A 25,544-nucleotide genomic window follows, 5' to 3' on the forward strand; every position below is an offset into this window, starting at 1 on the left:
TTAATTAAGTTGTTTTACACCTCTACTTTAATTATATGCGTTCTAAATATTGTGTGGAATAGCCTAGGGTAGAGCTCACCTAAGCCGTAGACTACCAACCTAGGGTCCGAAGTCAAAGTACCATTTTGGGTTTGAATTTGTAAAAATTAATGTTCCCATTGTATTTAGAAGGCCTAAAATAGAGTGGATGTCAAGTTTCAGGACCTATCTTGGCCTTATGGCCATCGAAACCCACCACCGAGTCAGACGGGAAAAAATACACCAACTTGCCGAGATGGCAAGATCTCGGCAGAACTCGGTTTCGTGGCCTGGCGAAACCGAGACCTAAAACCTTGGTTCAGAAAAGGCTTAGTTGAATTGACTTGAGTACCTGTACTCAGTAACATTTCGATTATGACTTTAAAGTAGAATTGCATTGCTAGTTTACGAGAGATAATAGTCTCCTTTCTTTTTTCCTTTCAGTTTCTATGCTAGTGCTATTAAAACCTATCAAGAATTAAATTAATCCCACAATGAATAGAAATTTTATTTTTAGAAGTCTATGTAAAGACATGTAATCTGGCCCTTGTAGCAATTAATTGAATTCGGCTTTTCCAGCAAGCTACTGTATTAATGTTTCAGCTGTGTGAATCCATCATAAGTGGATGGATTTCCTCTTGAATTAGGTGTAAATCCCTCTCTTCTTCTTCTAGTTCTTAATTCCCTGGTTCTGCGCAATTCCAGAAATTCTCTACTTCAACAGATCGGGTAAGGGGGATAGTTTGATTCTGACATTCAGTTTTGCATTTATTCTTTTATTCTTTTATTCTACCGCAGCAAAATAAATATTGGGTCTGTTATGCATAAGATCGCCCCGCTAATATAGTCCTTGTTCCATCCATTAGTTTTCACCATGACACTATAATAAATCATAGTTTCTATCCAATCAATCACCATTCCAGTGTCCTTACTGCCTCAACTTCACCAATTGCTACAGTTCTGTTTCTGCAACCACCATCGCGTAGTTTCTTTAGTTTTCTCCTCTGTTTGATATTCCAATAACACAAAGGCAAATGATTTCCTGTACTTGAGACTCCAAGAAATATTTCTGTTCAGCATAATTTGCGCCATGTGGAAAGGTGATGTGGCAATTCCGACCATTGGATATCTAGGGAATGGTCTGGATTGGCCATGTATCAAATTTCATGCTCAACATCAATGCACCCACAAATAAATGTCCATGCGCCCTTAAGTCCCAGATTTTTCAATGTTTTGTTTGGCCACTTGGCAAACTCTGTTCGACCTGAAGCTTGACAGGGGACATTGACAGCTTCGACTCTACTGTTCACAAAATTTTAGCCCCATCCAACCTGCCATGTGGCGGATACAAGTGTGCAGACTAGAAATTTCCCAGCACAAGGCACACACTAGACCACTCTTTCTTGGTTCTGCTTCCATTCTCTTTCCCATGTTTAATTTGGAATCCTATTCCTAGTACAACTAGCTTGAGGAAGCCCCTTTCCTACATAATTTTTATTAAAAATGTAAGGATTCAGTTTGCAGCACTATGATTTATGGAAGTTAAGTAAATATCATAGCAGTTCCAATGGAAGTGGACATAGGTCAACTCAATTTTGGCCAACTCTGAAACAATGCATAAAATGTGGCTGATCTTATAGCTGGCTCACCAAAAAAAAATCCCTCATATTTCACTGGTAAACATAAGTCACAAAACACTCCAAGAGCACTTCCAAACTTCACCCCTGTTCTAGTTCTACATGAAACATCTTCAATCTGACCCCACCATAGATACAAGGCCCAGTTGTCGTAAGATGGATAAGTATAATAGATGGAACCTACAAAGCGAACTGAGAAAACCAGCAACACCTTGGAATCTAATCAACAGAGTAGCACCCAAACTTCTAATAGCCCAGGAAATCAGGAAAATTTCAGCTACATGGTCTCGACAATGTGGATCCTTGCCCCTACAATAGGCTCTATCTAAGGTCATACTTGGCACAAGACCCAAACTATGCATGTCATTCTTCACAACCTCACCTATGGTCATTTTAAGCCTGCCCCTAGCTCTTTTAGCCCCTTGAATCGGAATTAGATCACTCCTCCTTACTAGGGCATTCCCAGGCCTCCGTTGCACATGACCAAACCACCTTAGACGATATTCTCGGAGCTTGTCACTGATTGGGGCAACTCCCACAATAGCTCTAATACGTCTGTTCCTCACTTTATCCTTCCTAGTTTTGCCGCACATCTAGCTTAACATCCTTATCTCTACAACACACAGCTTCGCTATATGGCACTTATTAACTACCCAACATTCCACCCCATACATCATAGCATGTCGAACAACAATCTTGTATAACTTTCCTTTAAGCTTTAAAGGAATGTGCCGGTCACATAGTACTCCGGTCGCACTCGCACCAATCCACTTCATCCATCCCACTTTAATTCTTTGTGAAACATCATCATCTATGCCACCTTCTTTGTGTATGATAGACCCTAGATATCTGAAATAGTTACTTGGCGGTATCTCTCTCACCTCAATTTTCACCATGTCATCATCCATCATAGTGTGACTAAAGTTACACAACAAACACTCCATCTTTGATCTACTAATCTTAAAGCCTTGTTTCCAAGGTTGATCTCCACATCTCTAACTTAGTGTTAATCCCTGTTGTTGTCTCATCCACGAAAACGATATCATCGGCGAAGAGCATACACCACGGTACCTCGTGTTGGATGTTATTGGTTAATTTATCCATGATAAGCGCAAACAAATAAAGGCTTAGGGCTGATCCTTGACGTCACCCAACGTAATTGGGAATTCCTTGCCTTAGCCTCCCACAGATCTCACACTAGTCACCACACCCTCTTATATATCTTTAATTACCTCTATATACTTACTCGACACCCCTCTTTGCAAAAACATGCCGGATTAAATCTCTAGGAACTATGCCATAGGCTTTCTCAAGGTCAATAAAGACCATATAGAGATCCTTCTTGCTAGCTCTACATCTTTCCATGAGCCTCCTTTGTAGGTAGATAGCTTATGTCTTGGATCTACCTAAAATAAAACCAAATTGATTCTTCGAGATATGAGTCTCTATTCTCAAACGGGCTTCAATAATCTTCTCCCAAAGTTTCATAGTAAGACATTAGTTTTATGCTTCTATAGTTATTGTAGCTCTGGACATCGCCCTTATTTTTGTAGACCAAAACTACAATGCTTCTCCTCCAATCATCTAGCATTTTCCTTGAGATCATAATCTAGTTAAATAACTTGGTTAACCAATATACCCTACATACTCCTAGCGCCGTCCACAGTTCAACTGGAATCTCATCCGGACCAGGTGTCTTGCCTACTTTCATCTTTCTTAAAGCTTCTTTAACTTCCGCCACACCAACCTTTCGTACATATTTAAGATGTGTGGTGTTTTGATGACTAATGGAGTTTAACCGGTTCGGTCATATTTGAACTATCTCCATTTAGGAGTTCACAAATAGACTCATCCCATCTCCTCACAGTGTCCTCATCCTCCCTTACCAACACTCTTCCATCCTCCCCTTTTATACATATCACCTGGTTGAAATCTCTACTCTTCCTTTCTCTCATTTTAGATTTTTATAAATAGCTTTTTTCCCTTCCTTTGTGTTTAGATTAATATAGAGCTCTTCATATTTCCTCGCCCTAGCCAGCCCCACCATCTTCTTAGCCTCGTTTCTGGCCTCATTGTACCTTTTTATCTTCATGCAAAATGGAAATTAATCAAGAATAATGGACTGCTGATACTTAAACTTCTATTCTTTGCCATCGATTTTTCTTTTGGCCTTAATCTTCCATCAGTCGTAGAAATCCTTCGATGATTTTCTCCCATTGAGTAGACAAAAGAACTCCATGACCATGCTAATTTCATCTCGAGAGGCCGCTAGTCAACATTGTTGGCATGCAGGAAAAGCTTCAAGCTTTTGTCCTACATCAGATTTTAAACCACTACTCTTTCTTTGCTTGAACCACCAAAATGATATAGCTATTTAGATAAGATCTGGTTTGCATGACCAACTAAGCAGGCACCTGATCTAAGTTTAACTTACATGTAAAATATCAATTTCAATAGATGACTTCCCTCTATTGCTGATCCACAAGACTTCAGTACTTCAATTGATGAAGATCACTTGCCTTGGGAAAAAAACACGAGCACAGCACTCTGGGAGAAAGCATATTTGGCTGACTATGATTTTTAACATTGAAAGTGCCAAAATAACAAGGGTATTAAAGGGATTGCTAGGAGAATATGCTGTAGGGGTTGACAAAATCTATGATAGGCATGACACAACTAAATTGGAGTGTTTATGATCAAAGAAAAATAAAGTAGCAAGAAGCAACAAAGTGAACATGGTATTGGGGGAAAAAAGCATATGAAAAAAAAATGTGAATATTAAAACAGATAGAGCAATACCACATGGTATTGAATTAAATGTGAACTTTCCATCAGCATCAGATATAGCATGACAGAGAGCCTTCTTTTGACTAGAGGCATCACCAAGACCTTGGGGACAATCCACCTCCAATACATCATCCGAGGATAAATAAATGTGAACTCCTAGAATTGGATTTCCCTGCCACAGAAAGAAAATTTTAGGTTCCATTAGCTAAATCAAGAAAAATATGGTACCATGGCATGCATTGACAAGGTTTTCAGAATCTAGCACAAAACAACTAAGATATGGAGATGACCTAAGGCATCAAATTTTCCTATATCTTATTTTCTATGCATGACCTAAGGCATCATATTTTCCTATATCTTATTTTCTATGCAGTCACTCCAAACTGGAATATAAGTTCATAATCAACTATATAGATGGCATGGCTTAATCAATTAACATAGAACTTTACTTGTAGTATCAGTAGCTCTATTTCAGAAGTACTATCACTTAACTGAAGATCTCAGGAAAACAAATTAAGGGCATACCCAGTGCATGACGCTCCCGCCACTGCGGAGTCAGGGGAGGGTCATAATGTACGCAGCCTTACCCCCTGCTTTGAGGAGAGGCTGTTTCTAGACTCGAACCCGCGACCACTAGGTTGCAATGGAGCAACCTTACCGTTGCATCAAGGCCCGCCCTTTTCATGAAAAGAAATTAAAAGCTAACAAATAACCACAACAATGTTAATCAGAATTTGACGCTTTTCTTTATTCCTTTCTTTTTTTCGTCCCTCAGGATAGCACCAACAATCCACCATGTTAGTTCCGATAGTACAGTTCAAGGTGCCGATAATTCATGTTCAAAACCATTCTATCTCTGTTTGCCGCCTATAACGGGAGATCTCTCCTTCTTCTCAGCCCTCCTAAAGTTGCGGAATACTTCAAGAAAAGGAGTAATCAATGAGCAGTCAAACCCAAGAGAAGTAAAATGTCAAGCCTCCCTCTTCCAATATCTCAGTCTTAACAAGCAAATCAATGTCTTTACTCCACAATTACTTGGAGAGAGGAAGCACTGTTCCATGCCTCTTGATTCAGCCAAACGGCCCAAACCACAGAATCCATCAACCAATACTCAGCCCACTTATTAATAGGACTGTATTCTAAAACTTTTAGCTGAACCCATTTAGTTGGGATAAGGCTGAGTATAGTTGAGATGAGTTGTGCCTGTACTCTTAAACTTAAATTTACCAAGCATTGGTACGACGAGAAACAAAGGATCATATTAATAGATAGGTGGTTGAACATGGGAGTAATGAAGTACAAGTTAACTCATCAAGGTGGAATTCCCATCTTTTTCTTTCTGATTTTGGTGGACTGTAAAATTCAGACAAAAACAAACAGAATTTTCAACGTTACTGCCTCACTGGTACAGGAGCTTCTGTTAGTTGCAAAAAACACAAAGTTAATCGTAAGGTGAAATCTAAGGTGTTAGATGAGAAAGATGGCATTGGGAGTTTCGGAGCTATGACAGACAAATGACTAGGCCATATCTAGGCTCTATACAGAAAGCACTTTGCCTCAAAAAGAAACCACACTAGACATGACTCATAAGAATTTCTTGGCTTCAGGTTACTTGTTAAAACATGTTAAGCTGCTAACCTCGTGAATAACCTTTCCACTATGAAAAAAAATTGAATGACCTCTTCTTTTCGGCACATGCAGTAAAAAAGGAAGGTCTTCTCATTTGGAGGGTATGTTTTAGAGGCAATAAGTAGGTTTTCACATGCGTATGATGCAAGTGTTGTCCACAATAGTCATAATGAGCTGGTGCTGGTTCAACATTCCCAACCTACAATAAGAGCGCCTAGCACTCAGCAGTCAGCACTCCTAAGCTTCAGGAGGAAACAAATCAATTATGTTGTGATTAAATTAGTAGCTCTTAAATCAGTATATCTATGTTTTGCAGTCTTTTCAGGTGTTCAATATCAGTCTGATTCTTGAGTGATTCTTCCGGGAAGCATTTCTTTGATTCTTAAAAGTGATTCTTACAATACCTCAGATGATCCCTGAAAAAATGAGGAAAGAGATTCTTATGATCAAGAACCAAAAGGTTTTTGCTTCCCAAAAAACACAGGACAAGGAATTGATCTGGAGAATCAAATTTGTTCCAAACATGATTCTAGTGAAATCACTCTGGAGAATCAAAAAACTCTTCAGAATCACTCCAGGAAAGTGATATCAAATGTGCTTCCTTGTCGAATGGGATGCAAAGGGCCTTTGTTGGTCCATCTCAGAGCTGGCGCATGCTTTTATGTTTTTCTTGACTTCTCATCGGCATACCATGGATCCAGGATCATCTTGTGCTCATTTAGGCTCCATAAATTCTTCCCATGCCTGTATGACCACAAAGCAGCTATCTCTGTTGCATTTTGCAACATTAAAAAGGCTTTACTGAAGTCCAGTGCATTAAACCAACCAAAACAGAATCAGATTCAGATGATAGTGTGTCCACTTTGGCTGAATTGCCAAATTGGACAAATTGAACCCCTGTGCCTACATCACATCCAAAGTGATATTTATGATTTCACAAAACAATGGCATACAAAGCATGGCGATCTTGACATTAATTGCACCTCAACAAAGAAAATAAGCTATAACCAGCCCCCAACACTTTGTGGTATTACAAGTAGCCCACGTGAATTGCTGACCAAAAAAAAAAAACATTTCATTAATTCCCAAGTCTAGCAACGCATGCCAATGCATGTTCATCCTTCAGTCTGTTTTTTGGGCTTAATTTTAATTACAATTTTTTTTGGGGGGGTGCCAAAAGGTTGATCCCAAAATAACTGAAAGTGATGTATTTCTGCATGGTAAACAGATCCAAAAATATTGAACATTATGCTGATCTCAAGTTAATGCATTTTTAAATACCAAGGCAAACAAGAATGTGAATTCACGGATTCTTATTTAAGAACATTACCTGAGCAACAACAAGCCCTTGAATATCATAACCAGGGACAAAAAAGATGTCATCTACCATGCCATTTCCAAATCCCAATTCTACCTGCATTTTTTTTAATGCAATATCAGTGACATACTTTCCACCTCTCAATATATCTGGTCAGATTGATACAAGAGTAGAACATGAGGAATATATATACTGAGAAAAGAAACCATAAAATATGTATTAAACCTCCAAGGAACCTCTGACTTCAACTCTCAAATCTGCATGTGAAGCCTTTAATTTGTATTTTCCTGCAACGATGTACCGCAATGGTTAGAACAGTTTTTTTTTTTTTTTTTTGTTAAAAAAAAACTGTGATTATAATATATCAGGAAAACCAATAAAAGAAAACTCAAAATCAAAAACACGAGAAAGAAATTATGAGAAGTGTTCTCATCTTCAATCATTGTATCGCACGAGCACATCATGCTAGAAACATAACACAAGAACTAATTTTTCACATAATCCATCATTACATTTATCGTCAGAATATCTTTGTAGCAAATTAACAGTTAAATGCACATGCAGAAGGATGAGATTCTTTCTTTGTTCTTCTGACTTCTGAGAACGGGCAATATTATAGTATTGTGTTACTGAAACCAAAGACAGAATCTCATAGAAGCTATAAGATCATGTGGGCCCTCAAGGAGAGAGACACTTTAATAATGGCAATCAACCAGCCCCCCTCCCCCATAGAAATCCAAGTTATCTGATTATTTTAAAAGGATAAGAACAAGAACCTGGAATAATGTTTGTAAATGAGTAACTTCCCACTGATGACGTGTAAACAGAAGAGATCAGATCATTTTCTAGGGATAAAAGCTCGACTTTCACATTGGAAGGCCCCCCATTTTTCAGGGAGCAGCTATCTCCACCAACAGCTCCCAAAACTCTTCCAGATAACATAAACCTATAAACATGACTTTCATAAGTGATGAAATACCAAGAATTCTGCTCTATACACAGGAAAAGAAATCCTCCAAAGACAAACCCTTTAAGCCGAAAATTAATGTCTGCATTTGCATTGCAACCATCTTGATCAATGACAACAGGAACCTGCAAAAAATATTATTATCTATGTCACAATCAGGGAAAGGGAATATAGATAAGTAATTATCATAGATATAGATTACAAAAAGACAAAGAATAAAGTTAGCAAACTATGAATAAGAATGGTTTAATGTAGGGAAAATGATCTCTTAATTTTAACTAAGACAATTAACACCTAAAGTCAGGCCGACTTATGTTAACAAGCAAGCATAATTCTTTCATTAGTTGACTCATGAAATCATTCCCTTTTATGTAAATGAGTAATGTGATAAATCTTTCCCCATAGCTCTGGGGCTCTGTCTCGATCTCCTACATGCAAAATCTGAAGGACTAGTTTCTATGGAGATTCTCCTTGGTCTAATTCCATGATGGAAAGTCAGTGTGGCATAAAGGGAAGATTGAGAAGAGTAGAGAAAAATCCCCTGTGGATATTCTGAAGTACTAGGAAACAAAAAAGGGGCTCAATCATAGTTCAAAAACTCGCTGAAATTTTGCTAATTTCCATAGTTGTCACAGCGTCTAGGCGAACCAACGCGTTGAAGGGGGCTTGGACGCAAGGCAACCAAAACATGTGCCTAGGCAACCAAGGCGACACTAGTTGTCAAGGCGCCTGGAAGTCAAGGTGGTCACTTAAGCGACGCCTTGACAACTATGCTAATTTCGACATGTCTGAGACGAAACAGGAGGCAAAACCCAGAATCAGCACTGTTTCACCAAAATTTCACTCATTTCATACATTTCGGTCACAAGCATCAACTGTTTCGTCGAAATTTCGGTCATTTTGGCTATTTGTCCCCCGAAATGGCCAAGTGAAACTCACGGAAAGTATACACTGTTTTGGAGAAATTTCGGTATTTTGCTCACTTCGGTCAAACCAAAATGGCCTACCGAAACGAGATTTTGAACTATGGGCTCAATATTTTAACTAGAGCAGCAACCAGTTGGTTCACCAAAGCCCAACCCAGCGTCACACCTTTTTCAGGTCCACTGGGATCCAATGCCCTTATATCAACTCCTCCTAGAGTTGCATTTTCAGAAGCCAGGAATGACCATTAGTGACAGCCACAACTTTTCACCAGTTAGGGGGCCCTCTTTAATACATTAAGAACAGATTTCCATAGGGGCAAAAATCATGCACCATAATGTAAATGTGTAATGTGATGCTTACTTAAAAAATAATAATAATAATGTGATTACCTTATCTGGGTCCCATGACCATCCTTCTGGTCCCTTGATTCTGATTACAAAAGAACCCTACAGACAGAAAGTACTTAATATGAGATGAGGAAAAAAAGAAAGTCAGTGCTACTGGGCTAAATGTCTTAATAACAATACACATATCAAGGATTTCTTTAAAAGAATGGCAGAAAATGTTCTATTAATATAAAAGAAAAGAGAGAACACAAGGAGGAAAAGGCAAAACAAGGAATACCAGAGAGAAATTAGCCCCTACAAAGACTTAAATACCACAAACTACCTCCCTGAAGTCCACAAAAGCATTTGCAGAATAAAAAGGACCAACAAGCAACAGTCAGCACAACGGAACTCCTAAGAATCAAACCCGCACCAATCACTATACAACTACAGAAAATTTAGTAGACCTCAGATTGTATTCTCTTGCTTCAGCATATTTTCTTGAAAGCTTTCCCATACAATCATTTGCCCCTGAAAGAAAAAGAGGCTCTGACACTAATCTCTTCCCCACCACTATCCCTTAACTCCACATACAGCAAGAATTTGAGAGCATATTCATCATCTTTGAGGAAAATTAACCCTAAATTCCTGCTAACCTCCAAAACCTTGAAGGTCTAGAAGAATCAACCTTGAGGCTAACCTGCTGTTTGACCATCATCTCCCAAATAATTCCAGGATTCAGTGCTTCTTGAGTTCTTGTTTAAACCTTGAGCTGTTCCATGGTGACTGCTGCCTTACTGAGTTAATGAGTTAGTAGTGCAAGGCCTTAGTAGTACATTCACAACTTTTAGTTTCTATTTTGGTTAGTGCAAGGACTTGAGGAGGCCTAGTTACACTAGTAATTTGGGACTGATCTGAACACTGGTTTAGGAATAACTCAGACCTTGGTCTGCTGGTTGTGCACCTCTACAACCCTGTCGTGGGTAGGATTCTGAAATTTATGATAATGTTAGATTGAACCCATCAAAAGGAATTAATGCATGTGTGCAGAATTTAAGTAGCATATCTAGTTAGTTACAACTAATATCTGAAATCTTAGAAGATTTTATTTCAGTCAATAATTCAGCCAATTGATGGTTGTGTCAATCATTGAAAATGTAAGTCGGTCCACAGATGGTTGTGTAAGTCCTTGAAAATGTAAGTCAGTCCATTGATGGTTGTGTAAGTCCTTGAAAATGTGCAGTTCATTAAATGGTCAACGAGTATAGGAGAAAGTCTCAATAAGAGTTTAAAATCCTCCCAACCACTCTATTAAAGGGCTGCCTATAGCATTTTGAACTAGTTAAAGAGTTGAAGAAAATTTCTGGGTTTATGCCAATAGCTGTGAGATGTTGGTTTTGCTTGGTGAGCCTTGTTTTGGTTGACAAGATACTAACCTAGGCTTTGGTGAGAATCCTTGGTCATATCTCTCTTTTCTCTGTCCTACTTCTTTGTTATAAAAAATGCTCAATTCTGGTTGTGTTCACAACTCCCTCCAAACCAATCTATTGAGTATTTTGTTTCTGTTAGAAGGACTGAACCAGGATCCAAATAATTTAGTATCAGAACCATGGTCGATAGTAGTTCTAATACTCCAAACCAGACCCCAGACTCCATGGCACAAGTAATTGACATTTTGAAACAGTTGACTGATCGTATGACCATGATAGAGCAGCGCTTTGATTCCATATCTCCACAGAATGATGAACAACCAGTTCAGCTCTCCTTGGGGCTTACTTATCAAAAATAACTAAATAAATAATACCCATCGGTTCATAAACCGACCAGCATTTAGAAACATTCCTCTGCAACCCACTTTTGAGGAGCATGTGCAATCATACTTTGAACAAGGCACACCGCTGCAATGCCAAGATAACACAAAGTGAAGATGGAATTGAAGGAGTAGTTAGATTCTAGGTTTAGGAAATAAGAAGGGAGAAGGAAGAGATTGGAGGAGGAAGAAGATAGCAAGAGAAGAGAGAAGAGAGTGTTTCGGCTGTAATCGATTGTGAATAGAGAGACTTCTCCATTCACCATATATTCATTAATCACAACTAATATGGAATTACATCCACCTCCCTAGGGAGGTAAAAGGGAAATAAAGAAATAAAGAAGAATTACATAATAAGGCAACTAATGATAGAACTAGTTCCTAAACTACCCCTATTACATGACTTCTAACACTCCCCCTCAAGCTGGAGAATATATATCATGCATTCCCAGCTTGCTTAGGAAGGAACTAAACTGAGGAGAGCCAAGAGCTTTGATGAAGATATCTACCAACTGATCACCAATCTTCACAAAAGGAGTACAAATACAGCCAGAGTCTATCTTCTCCTTGATGAAATGCCTATCAACCTCAATGTGCTTAGTCCGGTCATGTTGCATAGGGTTGTGGGCAATACTGATGGCAGCCTTGTTGTCACAGTACAGTCTCATGGGCCCTTCAGTGTCAAACCCCAGTTCTTGAACAAGTCTTTTCAGCCAGATGAGCTCACACACTCCATGTGCCATAGCTCTAAATTCTGCCTCGGCACTAGATCTGGCCACAACATGTTGTTTCTTGCTCCTCCATGTGATTAAGTTACCTCCCACAAAGGTACAATAGTCGGAGGTAGATCTCCTGTCTGTAATGGAACCAGCCCAATCGGCATCTGTGAAACCTTCCACTCTCAAGTGGTTGTGCCTTGCATACAACAGTCCTTTCCCTGGAGAGGACTTCAAATACCTTAGAATGCGATACACAGCATCCAAATGGCCACTCTTGGAAGCATGCATGAATTGACTGACAACTCCCACTGCATAAGAGATATCTGGCCGAGTCATAGAGAGATAAATAAGTTTCCCCACTAGCCTTTGATACTTCCCTGCATCAACAAGAGAGGGACCACAATCCTCTCTTAGTTTGTGATTCTGCTCAATAGGAGAGCTAGCTGGTTTGCAGCCTAACATCCCTGTCTCTGTCAACAGGTCAAGAATAAACCTCCTCTGACATATGTTGATCCCTTTCTTGGTCCTTGATACTTCTATTCCTAAGAAGTACTTCAAGGGACCCAGATCTTTGATCTCAAATTGTTGTGCCAGGTAGCTCTTCAATTTACCTATCTCAGCTGTATCATCTCCGGTGACCACGATATCATCAACATAGATAATGAGAGTTGTGATAGTACCATTACTCCGCTTGGTAAAGAGAGCATGATCAACTTAGCACTGGGAATATCCATTTTTCAGAATGGCCTGTCGGAAGCGCTCAAACCATGCCTTTGGTGACTGTTTGAGACCATATAGAGCCTTCTTAAGGAGACACTTCCCCTTCAGCTGAGGGCATCATGAAGCCTGGTGGAGTTTGCATGTACACTTCCTCTTCCAAATCACCATGAAGGAAGGCATTCTTCACATCCAACTGATATAAAGGCCAATCTTTGTTGGCAGCTAAGGATAAAAGAACTCTTATGGAGTTATGCTTGGCCACAGGGGCAAATGTCTCCTGGTAATCAATTCCATAGACTTGGTTGTACCCCTTTGCCACCAACCTTGCTTTATATCTCTCAATACTGCCATCGGATTTATACTTGATTGTATAGACCCATCTGCATCCAACTGGGACACGTCCCTTGGGAAGGTCAACAAGTTGCCAAGTACCATTCTTCTCAAGTGCCATCATCTCCTCAGACATGGCTTGCAAGCAGTAGCTGGCGGAAACCTTCAATATAGCTTCAATGGAGCTTCACAGTGGTTCGAAGACCATCTTCAATCACCTAAATAGATTGTAGAAGACCTATTTCATATCTCTTCAGCAAGAGGTTTACATAGGAACCTCTTCCTTGAGATCCTTTGAGTTCTAGGATCTCAAAGAGAGGGAAAAAAATAAGGAAAGGAAGATGATAGGACTCTCAAACCTAAAGCTCTGATACCAAGTTAGATTCTAGGTTTAGGAAATAAGAAGGGAGAAGGAAGAGATTGGAGGAGGAAGAAGATAGCAAGAGAAGAGAGAAGAGTGTTTGGGCTGTAATCGATTGTGAATAGAGAGACTTCTCCATTCACCATATATTCATTAATCACAACTAATATCGAATTACATCCACCTCCCTAGGGAGGTAAAAGGGAAATAAAGAAATAAAGAAGACTTGCATAATAAGGCAACTAGTGATAGAATTAGTTCCTAAACTACCCCTATTACATGACTTCTAACAGGAGTACAACGACAAACATTAACCCCGGGTATTCTACGATTTGATGTGATGTTTAGATGATTACTTTGATTGGTTTGAGCTTTCTGAAGCTAGGAAGTTGAAGTTAGCCCGTTCCAAGCTCATGGGACCAGCAAGATAATGGTGGTGCAACTATGAGACAAAGCTGGAACGACAAAGAAGAGAACCCACTACGTGGGAGGAGATGCACGAAGAGCTAAAGGAGAAATATCTTCCTCAGGCCTTCCAAAGGTGTCTACATGACAAGCTCAAGAGTCTACATGTCAAGGCTCACTTTCGATGGAAGAATAAATGGACCAATTCAACACTCTTGTTTCTCGCACCGGCTTAGAGGATGAGGACAACCAGCTTGTTTCCCATTTCAGGTTAGGGTTGAAACCTGAAATACGATACAAATTGGGGTGACAAGCATACGAGAATAACAAGACTATTTCAAGAAAGCCCTCCAAGCTGAAGACCTATAAAAGAATTTTGTCCAAAGATTCAATCCTTAATCCGAAGAGGGCAGACGAAGCATTCCAACCACTGGCCACACAGAAAGGGAGAACTCCCATATCTAGTGGAGATATGGAGGAGAGACTAAGTGTTACGATTGTAATGGTTACGAACACTTTGCTAAGTTTTGTCCATAGCGACGCAAGGGTGGTTCCATAATAGCAGCCCTAAAGCCAATGAAGATACAATTTTGTGACCCCTAAGATGGAATAGGAGTTGAAAATGCAGAGCTATTGAGGAAGATTCCTAGATGTTGACGTAAGAAATGAGGAACCTAAAGACACCTATGAGATACATGTGGTGAGTTGAATTCTGATCTCCGAGTCCAAGGGAGAAGATTGGCATCGACATTGCATCTTTTACACTCGTATAACTAGTGGATCATGTGTGGCACACAAGTCATCAAGGACGATGGCAGTTGTGTAAATATAGTGTCACAAGCCTTTATTTTGGAGGCTAAGTTATGTACAAAGAAGCCCCCCCAACCCCCCACAAGGTTTCCCTTTTGAATGGCAACACTCTTGAGGTAAATCAACGATGCTCCATCCCATTAAAATTGGCTGGTTATGAGGAGAATGTATGGTGCAACATCATTACTATGACATCAACCAATGTGCTGCTAGGAAGACCATGGATGTACAACAACGACATGCTACTAAGAGGAACTGTGTTCCTTTGATTTCATCAGCAAGCCCATGGTATTCAATCCAATCAACATACCAATTGAGGGAGCACAACTATAGTCAGCCCAAGCAAAACGTATGCAGATTCTGTAATCACTAAACAAGGACCAGCAAGGGGCCAAGTGTGAACAAGCAGTCCAGCAAAGGTAATGTAATTATAGATGGTATGAGACCAGCTAGAACCAATAAACAGGATATGCTATGGATTAGGGAAATTGTGAAATTAGGGTTAGGGTTTGATGGAGACTAGGGTTTGATGGTAGGGTTACGGTAAGTTGATGTAGGGAAGTCTTCCAGTGAAGGTCCTGAGATGCTTTGGTGAGGTTAGGTATGTAAACTTGAGTGAACAATAGATTAGGTTTAGGGTTTCTGGGTTTGGGGAAAGTGGAAGGAGGGGAAATCTAGGGTTTAGAGTGGTCACCTAGGGCTGGGACTAGAATTGAGTTTCCCTTATGGTGAGAGGGAAAGATCGAATCAATAAAGGTGGGATTTTGATGTGGGAATTGGTCTGAGTGGGATTTAGGTAATGGGGATGATGTTCAGAGATGGTGGGGATGTTAGGGTTAGGTTTAGAGGATTAGACGAAGAAGGGTTTGGGGTTAGGGTGTTGTACTTACTTGTTGATTGGACTGATCTTGAGTCTAGTAGCAGAAATCCCAGTAGTTGAATTGAATCTTCAGCTATCGACTAGGGCAGAATTGAACACTTGAATGCAGATCGATGGAGAGAGAGGCAGTGAAGGCTATCTCAGCCTGGGTATCTCACCCTCACAGCCTATCTCAGGACAGTGACAATTTGCAAAGCAAAATTCTTATTCATTAAACCGTGGGGGCTCAATTGGAGCTTTTACATGTTTATAGCCTTATGGCTGAAAAGAAAAACAAACTCTAACTATGAGTCTATGACTCAAAACAGAACTAGGAATGCTAAATAGGACTTCTAACTAGGATTCAAACTTGCACTAGGAATCCTAATTAGATTTGCAGCTCAATAAAAGATTAACTAAAAAAAATACCAAAACAAAATCCTAACTTCAACCCACGATTACTGCTGGTGTGGGGAATCCCCTACACCTACTCGATGGCTACTCCTGTCTCCTGCTGGTGTAGGGAAGAATCCCTACACCTGTGGCTGGTTTTAAACAGCCAATTTACATCAAAAGGACAGCAGTTGAAGAGGAAGTTGTTGGCCTTACCACAGCAAGACTTAATCAAAACCAGCAAGGAGACCGGTTTGATATTGGCCTTAGTCACTAAAGAAGTCACTTCCACTCTTGAACATAAACTTCCTAAGTCTATGCAAGACTTACTTTCTAATTTTTTCCAATCGTAGCGTATGAGCATCAACAGTTGAGCAATCAATAAAATCACCATGAAGTACAGTTCCTCGACTTGATGATATGCTGGACATGTTGACGGTAGCAACAAACTTTTCCAAAATAGATCTCAAAAGTGGCTACCACCAAATTCGCATTCATCTCAAAGACAAATAGAAGACTGCTTTCAAGACAAACAATGAATTGTATGAGTGCAAGGTCATGCTATTTGGTCTTACCAACGCCCCTAGCACCTTCATGAGAGTTATGAATTATGACATAGGTATCGTGTCCCTTTATTGGCAAGTTTCTTCTTGTCTATTTTGACGACATTTTGATAGAAAATGATGACCATCTTGACCACTTGAGGCCTATGATGCAAGTACTATGAGCTGAAAAGCTCTAGATCAACCTCAAAAGGTGTTTGTTCATGTTGCCCAATGTTGTCTTCCTTGGTTTTATCATATCATCAAGGGGCGTGTGTAGAAACTGATCCGGAGAAGGTCCAAAGCATCGTTGATTGGCCCATACCAAATACCCTCACCGAATTTAGGAGTTTTCATGGCCTCGCATCTTTCTACCGCCGATTCATTAGAGGATTCAGCTTTATCATGGCACCTATCATTGAGTACAGGAAGCAGAGTAAAGGCAAGTTTGAATGGTGTCCATCAGCTACCAAAGCCTTCAAACTCATTAAGTGGAAGATGACCGAGGCTCCAGTATTGCAGCTACCAGATTTGGATCGCATGTTTGAGACTGCCACAAAATGCTTCTCATGTTGCAATTGGTAGTGTCCTTATGCAAGGAGGCCACCCCGACGCTTTCTATGGCGAAAAGTTGAACGATGCAAAGAAGTCATACTCTACCTAAGACCTTGAGGCTTGAGCTATATGTTGTGGTGCAAGTGCTAGAACCTTGGAGAAACTATCTAATCGCCAACAGTTCATACTCTTCTACGATTATGAGGCACTCAAGCACTTGTACTCTCAAAGGACGGTGATTAATCAACACCCCAAGTGGGTGGCTTATCTCCAAGCGTTTACATTTGCCTTGAAGTATAAAGTTGGAAAGAACACAGTGGTTAATGCGTTGAGCAGAAAAGTATTGACTTTAAACACCTTTTTCAGCCCAAGGCATAGGTATAGATCATGTCAAAGCGGAGTACCTTTCAAATTCAGATTTTGATATTGTTTACCAAATTTTACAGCAAGGGGGTACAGGTGCAAAATATTCATTGCATGAAGGATTTCTCTTCGGAGCAACACGCTTATTCATTCTCAATACATCCTCGAGACAATACTTTATTCAGGAGCTACATGGAGGTGGACTTGGAGGATACTTCGACAAAGACAAAACCCTTTCTCAGGTGGCTGATCTCTACTACTGAGCACATCTTCAAAGAGACATTCAGCACATAGCTGTCAAGGCGCTAGGCGATCCAAGGCGTTCGAGGTCCTCCCTAAGCGCTTAGGAGCTTAGGCGGCACTTAAGTGGCGCCTAAGCAGCCTAAATCGCGTTCCAATATTATTTTTTTAATATATCAGTTATTGTGTGAAACAATAAAAACACACATTTGGTTTATAAGTTCTTGGAATTGGTCATTTTCAGGGATACCTAGTCTCACATTTGGTTAATACTGTTCTTAGAAAATATGATGTTAACAATAAGTAATTAACGTGCTCTCAATTTTGAGAAATGTTCTTGTTCTCTAAGAAATTTGATTGATCAAATGATTTTATTTTTACATGAGACTTTTTGTACTAGGTAGAGCACAAAACCAGCTTTCCAACAAATCCAAGATTGTTTAAAACTGATTTATATTGAAGGAGTTATGTTCCGGTCAAACCATATTTGGTGTGTGCGAATGCTGCCAAAAACGCTCTGAACGAAAATATTTTTTTCGATATCAAAACAAATGAATATTTTACCGCACTTTTGGTTTTTAGCAATGTTTTACCATATTAAGATTTATGGAATTTTTAGATTTGAGAAAAACCCCAGCATTAGAAAGTTGAAAATTTCACCTACCGCCAAAAATCCAGTTTTTGTTCTTGAACTGGGGGGTGACTTTTTATCCTTTTGAAATTTATTTTTTAACTATTTTTATTGGATTCAAATAGGGGGTATTTGTTTAATTAAGTAAAAACATTTACTTAAATGATATTTGGCATAAATAAGTGCCACAATCTAGTTCGATACCAATTAAACCAATACAAGGCATCCTACAATAAGGCGGCAGCCGCCTAAACGGCGCCTTGGCAACACCTGGACAACTATGGTTCAGCACGTGATAAAAAGGTGTCATACGTGCCAACTTGCCAAGGGAGCACAGCAAAACACACGATTATATTCCCCTTTGCCCATTCCTCATGCACCATGGCTTCACATCAATATATATCTTGAACTTGGCCTACCCAATACTCGGGAGAAGCACGATTCCATATTTGTTGTGGTGGACAAATTCTCGCCAATGGCTCACTTCATACCTTGTTGAAAGACCTATGATGCTAGCCATATTGCAGCCTTATGTTTTCAAAGAAGTGGTGCAACTAAATAGACTATCGGAATCGATTGTTTCCAATCGTGACGTTAAATTCATGACTTATTTATGGAATATTTTGCGAATGAGGATGAACACAAAGCTACAATTTTCTACGGCATTTAACCCACAAACGGATGGACAAACCAAAGTTGCAAACTTAACTGTAGACAACTTCTTGTGGCATCTTGTAAGAGACTATGAGAAGACTTGGCTGTCACTACTCGATATTGTTGAGTTTGCCTACACCAGTTCCACCGCACCACGGGTCAAACACCTTTCAAAATAGTGATTGATATCCAACCCAAGAGGCCAATAGATTTGGTTATTCTCCCTTCACATGTTCAAGTTAGCAACGAGGCTGACGAGTTTATACGGCACATCACTGAAGTACATACCGATGAACGCCGACACATTGCAATCAGCAATAATGGTACAAGGCTGCAGCTGATCGTCACCACCAATTCGTTGAGTTTCAGACAAGCAACATGGTGATGGTACAGATTGCTCCGGAGAAGTTTGCACTGGTACCAACACGAAGTTGAACCCTTAGAAGATGGGTCCATTCGAGGTGCTGAAAAGGATTGGACCCAATGCCTACATGCTTGAGTTGCCACCTGACACGTCCATTAAGAATACTTTTAATGTTATTGATCTTACTTTGTATGTTGGTCACCATTCTGACAAGGATGATATTGAGCACAATCTACGAATGCCACAGTTTAATTCACCGGCCAAGGATGAGTTGAAGATGTCATCGATTAAGTTCTACTCCAAGTAGTACCATAGTAAGAAGGGAGGAATCAAGCCTGCAGTTTCTTGAATGAACCTGTTCTGGTTCAACTGAACCAGGTTCAGTTGATTTAGGCCAGACCAACTAAGTCTGGGTATTTTCTGATTCACCCAAAAACCAGTTCTAATTAATCCAGTCAAAGTCTAAATCAAATAAGGATCAAAATTAATTAATGCATGTGTGCAGAATTTGAGAAGCATTATCTAATTAGTTACTATTATCTAAAGACTTAGAAGATATTATTTCAGTCAATAAGTCAGTTCATGGATGGTTGTGCAAGTCCTTAAAAATGTAACCCAGCCCATCAATGATTGTGTAAGTCCTTGAAAATGTAAGTCAGTCCATTGATGGTTGTGTAAGTCCTTGAAAATGTGCAGTTCAACAAATGGTCAAACAAACTAAGAGAAAGTCCCAATGAGAGTCAAGAAACCTCCCAAGCACTCTGTGAGGTGCAATGGAGCCAAATGAGATGCTGGATTGTTTAGTGAGATGCCTTATTTTGGTTGATGAGATGCTAACCTAGGACTGAAACAGATCAGTAAACAGTTCTTGGAGGACCCCCAGTCCCTAGACTGTGACAGACCATTTTAGTCCCAGTGGTTTATGATCTGAACAGTCTGACCTCCTGGTTTAATAGTTTGTGAAAAAACTCCTTTGTATCTTAGGGACAACCACAGATCCAACCATGTCATTATACCGACTCAGAATAAGGAAGATATATTTGAAAGTGGTGCAGAACCCGGGTCACAAACTCCGAATTGGGTTCGCTATGGGTTCGTTATGGGCCCACCAGATGACAGGTAACTCAAATAATGATGAAACAGCAATATTGTAATTAATGGAAATCAACTAACAAAAGCGAGGGCACCATACGTGAGTGTAGAGGACTATAAAATAAAAGGGCAACTTGGAATCAAAAGGAAATTAAGGACTAAAGAGAATAAAATGATAAAGGAGGGGTAAGATGACAAAGTAGGGATATATAGTATTATAACCCAAAGAAAAAGGACTACCGAGCAAAGAGGAAAAAACCAAAGTCATCTTCAACATTGAAGTCGAACCAAGAGGCGGAACAGCAACAGTGCTTCGAGTTGTTCAAACTCCTTCAACAGACATTGATATGGCCTGCAACTCCAAGTGAAGGATTGCACCTCTCAGCCCTATCGATTGCTACAGCTGGTCATCAAGTGACTCAAAATGGATATGAAGAAGGAGATACGATTTCTGCAAATCAAACCTAGTGGTAAACATAATATCAGATCTTATTTCTGGTGTAAATCTCACGATAATAAGGGGCAAGGAACTGGGGTTTGGATCACCTGAAGTAGAAGAGCTCACACCCAGAGTATTAGGAAGAAAGACGGGGAAGAGGGAGATCAATACCAGTCTTGGAAGGCTAGGGTACTGCCGGACAGAACTAAGAAAGAAGAAGAAGAATGAAGGAGAGAGGAGAGGATTTGCACAGAAGAAGAAAGGGGGGGAAGAAGCTCGCACAAGCCACATGGCTCTCAAACCAAAACTCAAATATTCGTTCTTTCAATCTGCCATTAACGATGTTACAACTTGTATTTAAAAGAAAAATAAAAGATTCCTAAATGTAATCTGAAACTTAACATAATCCTAAATCGATTCTACCATTAAGTAGCCTATTAAAACTTAAATAGGAGATTACAAGATAAATCCAAATATTAACTCTAATTAAATAACTAAATAAAAATACCCAACTGAACCCAAAAACCCAATTGAACCCGGTTCATCTCAGTCTGGATTCCCAAACGGGTTCGAGCCAACCCATGGAAGCACTCCTGCATCAGAAAGAGACTACTTTTGGGCCCTGAAGATAAAAAAGAATGACCTGTGCCATACTGCCATTTAAGAAAACCTGCCATCAAAGATCACATACAAAATGACAGTCTGGGCACATGAAACTAAAAGGACCCATTAAAACACACCCTGTTATTGACCACAAACATGCCATAGAGGTAAATAATAACTAGTGAATATAAGGCTTAAGCTCCTCTTATATTTTATTGCATGCACCATGGAAATCCACAAGAGTTGAAAGAAACAGATTTATTCCCCCCCCCCCCCCCCAAAATAAAAAAGTTAGAAGAATCAGCTAATCAGAGAACAATAATGCATGGCAAAGAATACCTTGTCATATACTGGGATGAAGTAGTAACCATTTGGAGCACATTGAGTCCTATCCTTCACCAATCCATCCACTGTACGAAGTTCAACCTACAAATTTGAATGATAATGACAGCAATATTTATGTTACATAAATTAAACGATGAAGTGAGCTGATGAACCAGCAATCTACTTGCAGCTTAAACTCCAATAACCATCAAGGAACACCTTTAGATGTTCCAATTAGCTCCATTTTTGTTATCTAAATTTAATATTGTACGGAATTAATATGATCCCTGAAGCAGTTGTATCATTTCTGATGACACTATACAAAATGTACATGAGTTTTGACATTGAATTTATTTTGCAACTTGAAATTTGAGTTTACACACTTGATCCTTTCAAACTTTGCCCCCCAGTTTTCTGTGGCACTCCACCAGTTTTCTAATATGAAAATGTCAACATAGAAAATAAAAGGTTTAGGTGCTCACAGCTTTCAAAAATATTAAGTGAGTCAACTGAAGGTTCTCAAAGAAGATTAACTGTTTAAACATGCAACTTATAATTCATGTTTGTGCATTAACAAACAATGATATGCCTCTACCAATATTGTTGGCTACAATTACTTAACTTGTTTTAGTGAAACATCACGTTGAGTATATTGAACCAACAAAAAACAATGAAACAACTGTTATGACTTTCTTTTGGAGAAAGCATACTAGAACTCAAGAAGGCTTCAAAGAGTCAAAATACCCATTGAAAAGATATGAATACAGAAATGGATAGCAGTTCAGAAAGCAGTTTCCTCAGTTAGCATATGCTTAATGGGTAAACTTTCCAAGGAAGCACAAGACGTTTGAAAATATTTGGGGCAACCGAGATATTCCAAAATTATATGCCTTCTTATGGATGGTTGTGATGGGAAATACTTTTTATGTCCAGTCATGTGCATAGTTATCAAGGCGACACCATGGCATCCAGGCTCCTTGGTCGCCTTGGATGCCTAGGTGGGCGCCTTACCGCCATGGCGGTGTCTACTTGATTCATTACAGTCTAAAACGCCATGGTCACCGTCCCGCCTTAATAACTATGGTCATGTGATACATCACAATTTACAAGTTTTCAAAGAACAAGAGAAAAATGGCAACCACTCAGTTCATTGAAAGTTTGAAAATGAAGCATGTGGCTTCTTTATCACATTGCATCATATGCTTGAGGGAAGAGAAGAGTCAAAACTTCTGAGGAACTTTCACCTGCTTCAGACGGATAATTGGATAAGTTCATTAACATACATGTACGTCTACTGGATATAAATTATGGAGCCATGTGGCCAGCTCAGTGGACGATTTAAATGATGAAGTAAAGCCTAGCAGATCATGGACCAGATAATAGCACTGGGCATAAAGTCAATCTGACAATTCAACTTGTTGGCCTGAATCTATAAATGCTGAGATGCAGGAATTCAGAGACAAAAGACCATTTTCATGCACCATAATAAGCAATGGGCAAGAACCAACTAGCATAGGCTTAACTAGAAATAATTCCTCGTCTCAGCTGGTCACATGTAGCATGGCATTTGTAGTAGAGGTGCAGTTCAGAACAAAAGATTCAATTTTTTTGAGGTCCAAAAGCAGAATTTAATAGATTGACTAAACAAAATATGAGGGACTGTTCTCTGTCCTGGAGCAGAGGGTGTGCTAGCACCTCCCGCTCTCTGTCTCTCTCCTCTGGGCAAACAGTTCATTTTGTGTGGGGATGAGAGAGGCAGAGAGTGGGAGGTGCTAGCACACCCTCCACTCCTGGACAGAAAACATTGTCCCATGAAATATATTCCATATCCATGAAATTTTTTGCCCCCCTTGTGTCGGGTTTTTGCCAATCACTATTTTGGTTAACAACTGAAGATTGCAGAATTGCTACAATTGTACGACGAGTAGCTCAACAACATAGCAAGACAACATCAAGAATAATATTTTCCCCTCTTTTTTTTGGGTGGATAGGTAAAAAAAAGTGCAATATCTTCAGATGAAACAATCAATTATTAGATGTGGTTAAGAACTTGAAATTCTCTGCAACAAAAAAAATTCTAACTTCACAAACGACACATAAGGGACCAATAGAGTGAGAGAGAGAGAGAGATTAATCTCCTTCCTATCACAGATCAATACTAAGCATTCGTGTTCCTGCAGATGGGAAATGACAACTTTGGCAGCATATATCATGATTTTGCCATGTTATCTTCTTACGGATTAATAATCTTACTACTTGTCAATGGTAGAGTTTAACTCGATATAAGTCAAGAAACTTAGCGGGTTTCTATTGTGTGCATTGTCGATAAAGGAACAGATCGGTTGGTATTCGAGAAGTAGGATTTTACGGTCGAACGATCGCTCGGAAGTGAAATAACATACCGTGATGTGAGAATAGTCCAATTTCGGATCAGTTGTCTTCCTCGATTTTATCAAAGACGAAGTTGCCTGAAACAACAACAAGAAGAAACTCGCAGCTGAGAGTTAAATCACAATCATCCAAATAAGAGGCATTCACGATGCGAAGGAAAATAGGGAATCGATGTCAATAAGCTCTCATCCGCACAAATAGAAAGATGGCATATGAACCAAGTCAACCAACGGAGACAGGTGAAACTGAAACCTTAACTTCCTTAAACAAATCAATTTAATGTACAGAAAATCGGGGTAGATAAAATTAAAGGACTGACCTCGACGAATCCTCCGCAACCTTGAATCGAATCTGCAGCAGTTGAAACTACTGAAATAGCAATCAACAAACACAGCAAAGCATCTCCGGGCGCCATTTTTCTTCAGGCAATCCGGAGCTTGAATGGACTGCTGTTAAAAGAGCGGATCAACTGTTGCACTTTAAATGGGAGAGAATATACAGTAGCTCCTAGTAATGAGTCTGGGAGAGGGTTCTCAGAGCAACCCGTAGGGAGATCACTATCGAGGAGCGACGGAACAGTTTGTACATAGGGACAGGTAGGTCATTTTAGCATGAGACATGAGGAGAAGGGGTGCTTTGTATGCTCCTTGATGGCAGGTTGGTCATTTTAACCGGAGGAGAGGGGCTGTTATCTATTTTCAATTTCATGGGGTCATAAATTGAAATTCGGGTGATTGGTGTGATTTTTTTAATTAATTTATGAGAAAATTATAAATCAACTTCATGTGACATGGTGAAATAGCTAGAGAGTTATTTCATTTTTATTTCTATTTTTTTAATAATAAGAAACAAAAGTATAGTTAATTGTTCAGAGAACTTCTTTGTTGACACTCCAAATCTTTGATCTTGAAATTCAGTAAGAGATTCAAGCTGGTACTGATGCTTGTGATATTGGCATCCAAAAGCTGTCTTGTATTAAGAAAACCTGCACCCACCAAAAGTATGTGTCAAGCTAACAAAAAACAATAACTCCACCTTGATCTTTTTAAGACGAAGTCTAAAATTCCTGTGCAAATGAAAACAAGAAGGTGTGATACAGGTAATATAGCATTCTTTAAAAGATAACTATAGGAGTCAAAATGAATGGATATATTACTGGGAATAACAAGGGTAGGGGGTAAATATTTAAGTTTGATAACCATAGAGCAACATTCTGGAGAACCCAATGTCCATCAAGTTTGGCTAAACCATGAAGCACTTTGTTTTGGAGACACCATATAAAATAGCAAGTAATAATAACTACAAAAAATAACCCAGAAAGAGATTGTTA

The 25,544-nt window shown here is 39.5% G+C and overlaps 1 protein-coding gene across 1 annotated transcript in view; it reads right to left on the reverse strand.

The window, feature by feature from the left end:
- Positions 1 to 24,743, reverse strand: part of LOC122658412 (nodal modulator 3) — a 58,766-nt gene extending 34,023 nt beyond the window's left edge. Inside the window, exons 1-9 of the mRNA XM_043853359.1 lie at positions 24,534 to 24,743; positions 24,226 to 24,291; positions 21,839 to 21,925; positions 9,673 to 9,729; positions 8,417 to 8,481; positions 8,166 to 8,335; positions 7,615 to 7,676; positions 7,402 to 7,485; positions 4,455 to 4,614 (exon numbers count right to left, since the gene is read on the reverse strand). Coding sequence (XP_043709294.1) covers positions 4,455 to 4,614; positions 7,402 to 7,485; positions 7,615 to 7,676; positions 8,166 to 8,335; positions 8,417 to 8,481; positions 9,673 to 9,729; positions 21,839 to 21,925; positions 24,226 to 24,291; positions 24,534 to 24,629 — 847 coding nt within the window. The 5' untranslated portion in view covers positions 24,630 to 24,743. The remainder of the gene's footprint in view (positions 1 to 4,454; positions 4,615 to 7,401; positions 7,486 to 7,614; positions 7,677 to 8,165; positions 8,336 to 8,416; positions 8,482 to 9,672; positions 9,730 to 21,838; positions 21,926 to 24,225; positions 24,292 to 24,533) is intronic.
- Between the last annotated feature and the right edge of the window lie 801 nt (positions 24,744 to 25,544).

This window comes from Telopea speciosissima, chromosome 4, assembly GCF_018873765.1.
Source record: "Telopea speciosissima isolate NSW1024214 ecotype Mountain lineage chromosome 4, Tspe_v1, whole genome shotgun sequence".
NCBI lineage: Eukaryota > Viridiplantae > Streptophyta > Magnoliopsida > Proteales > Proteaceae > Telopea > Telopea speciosissima.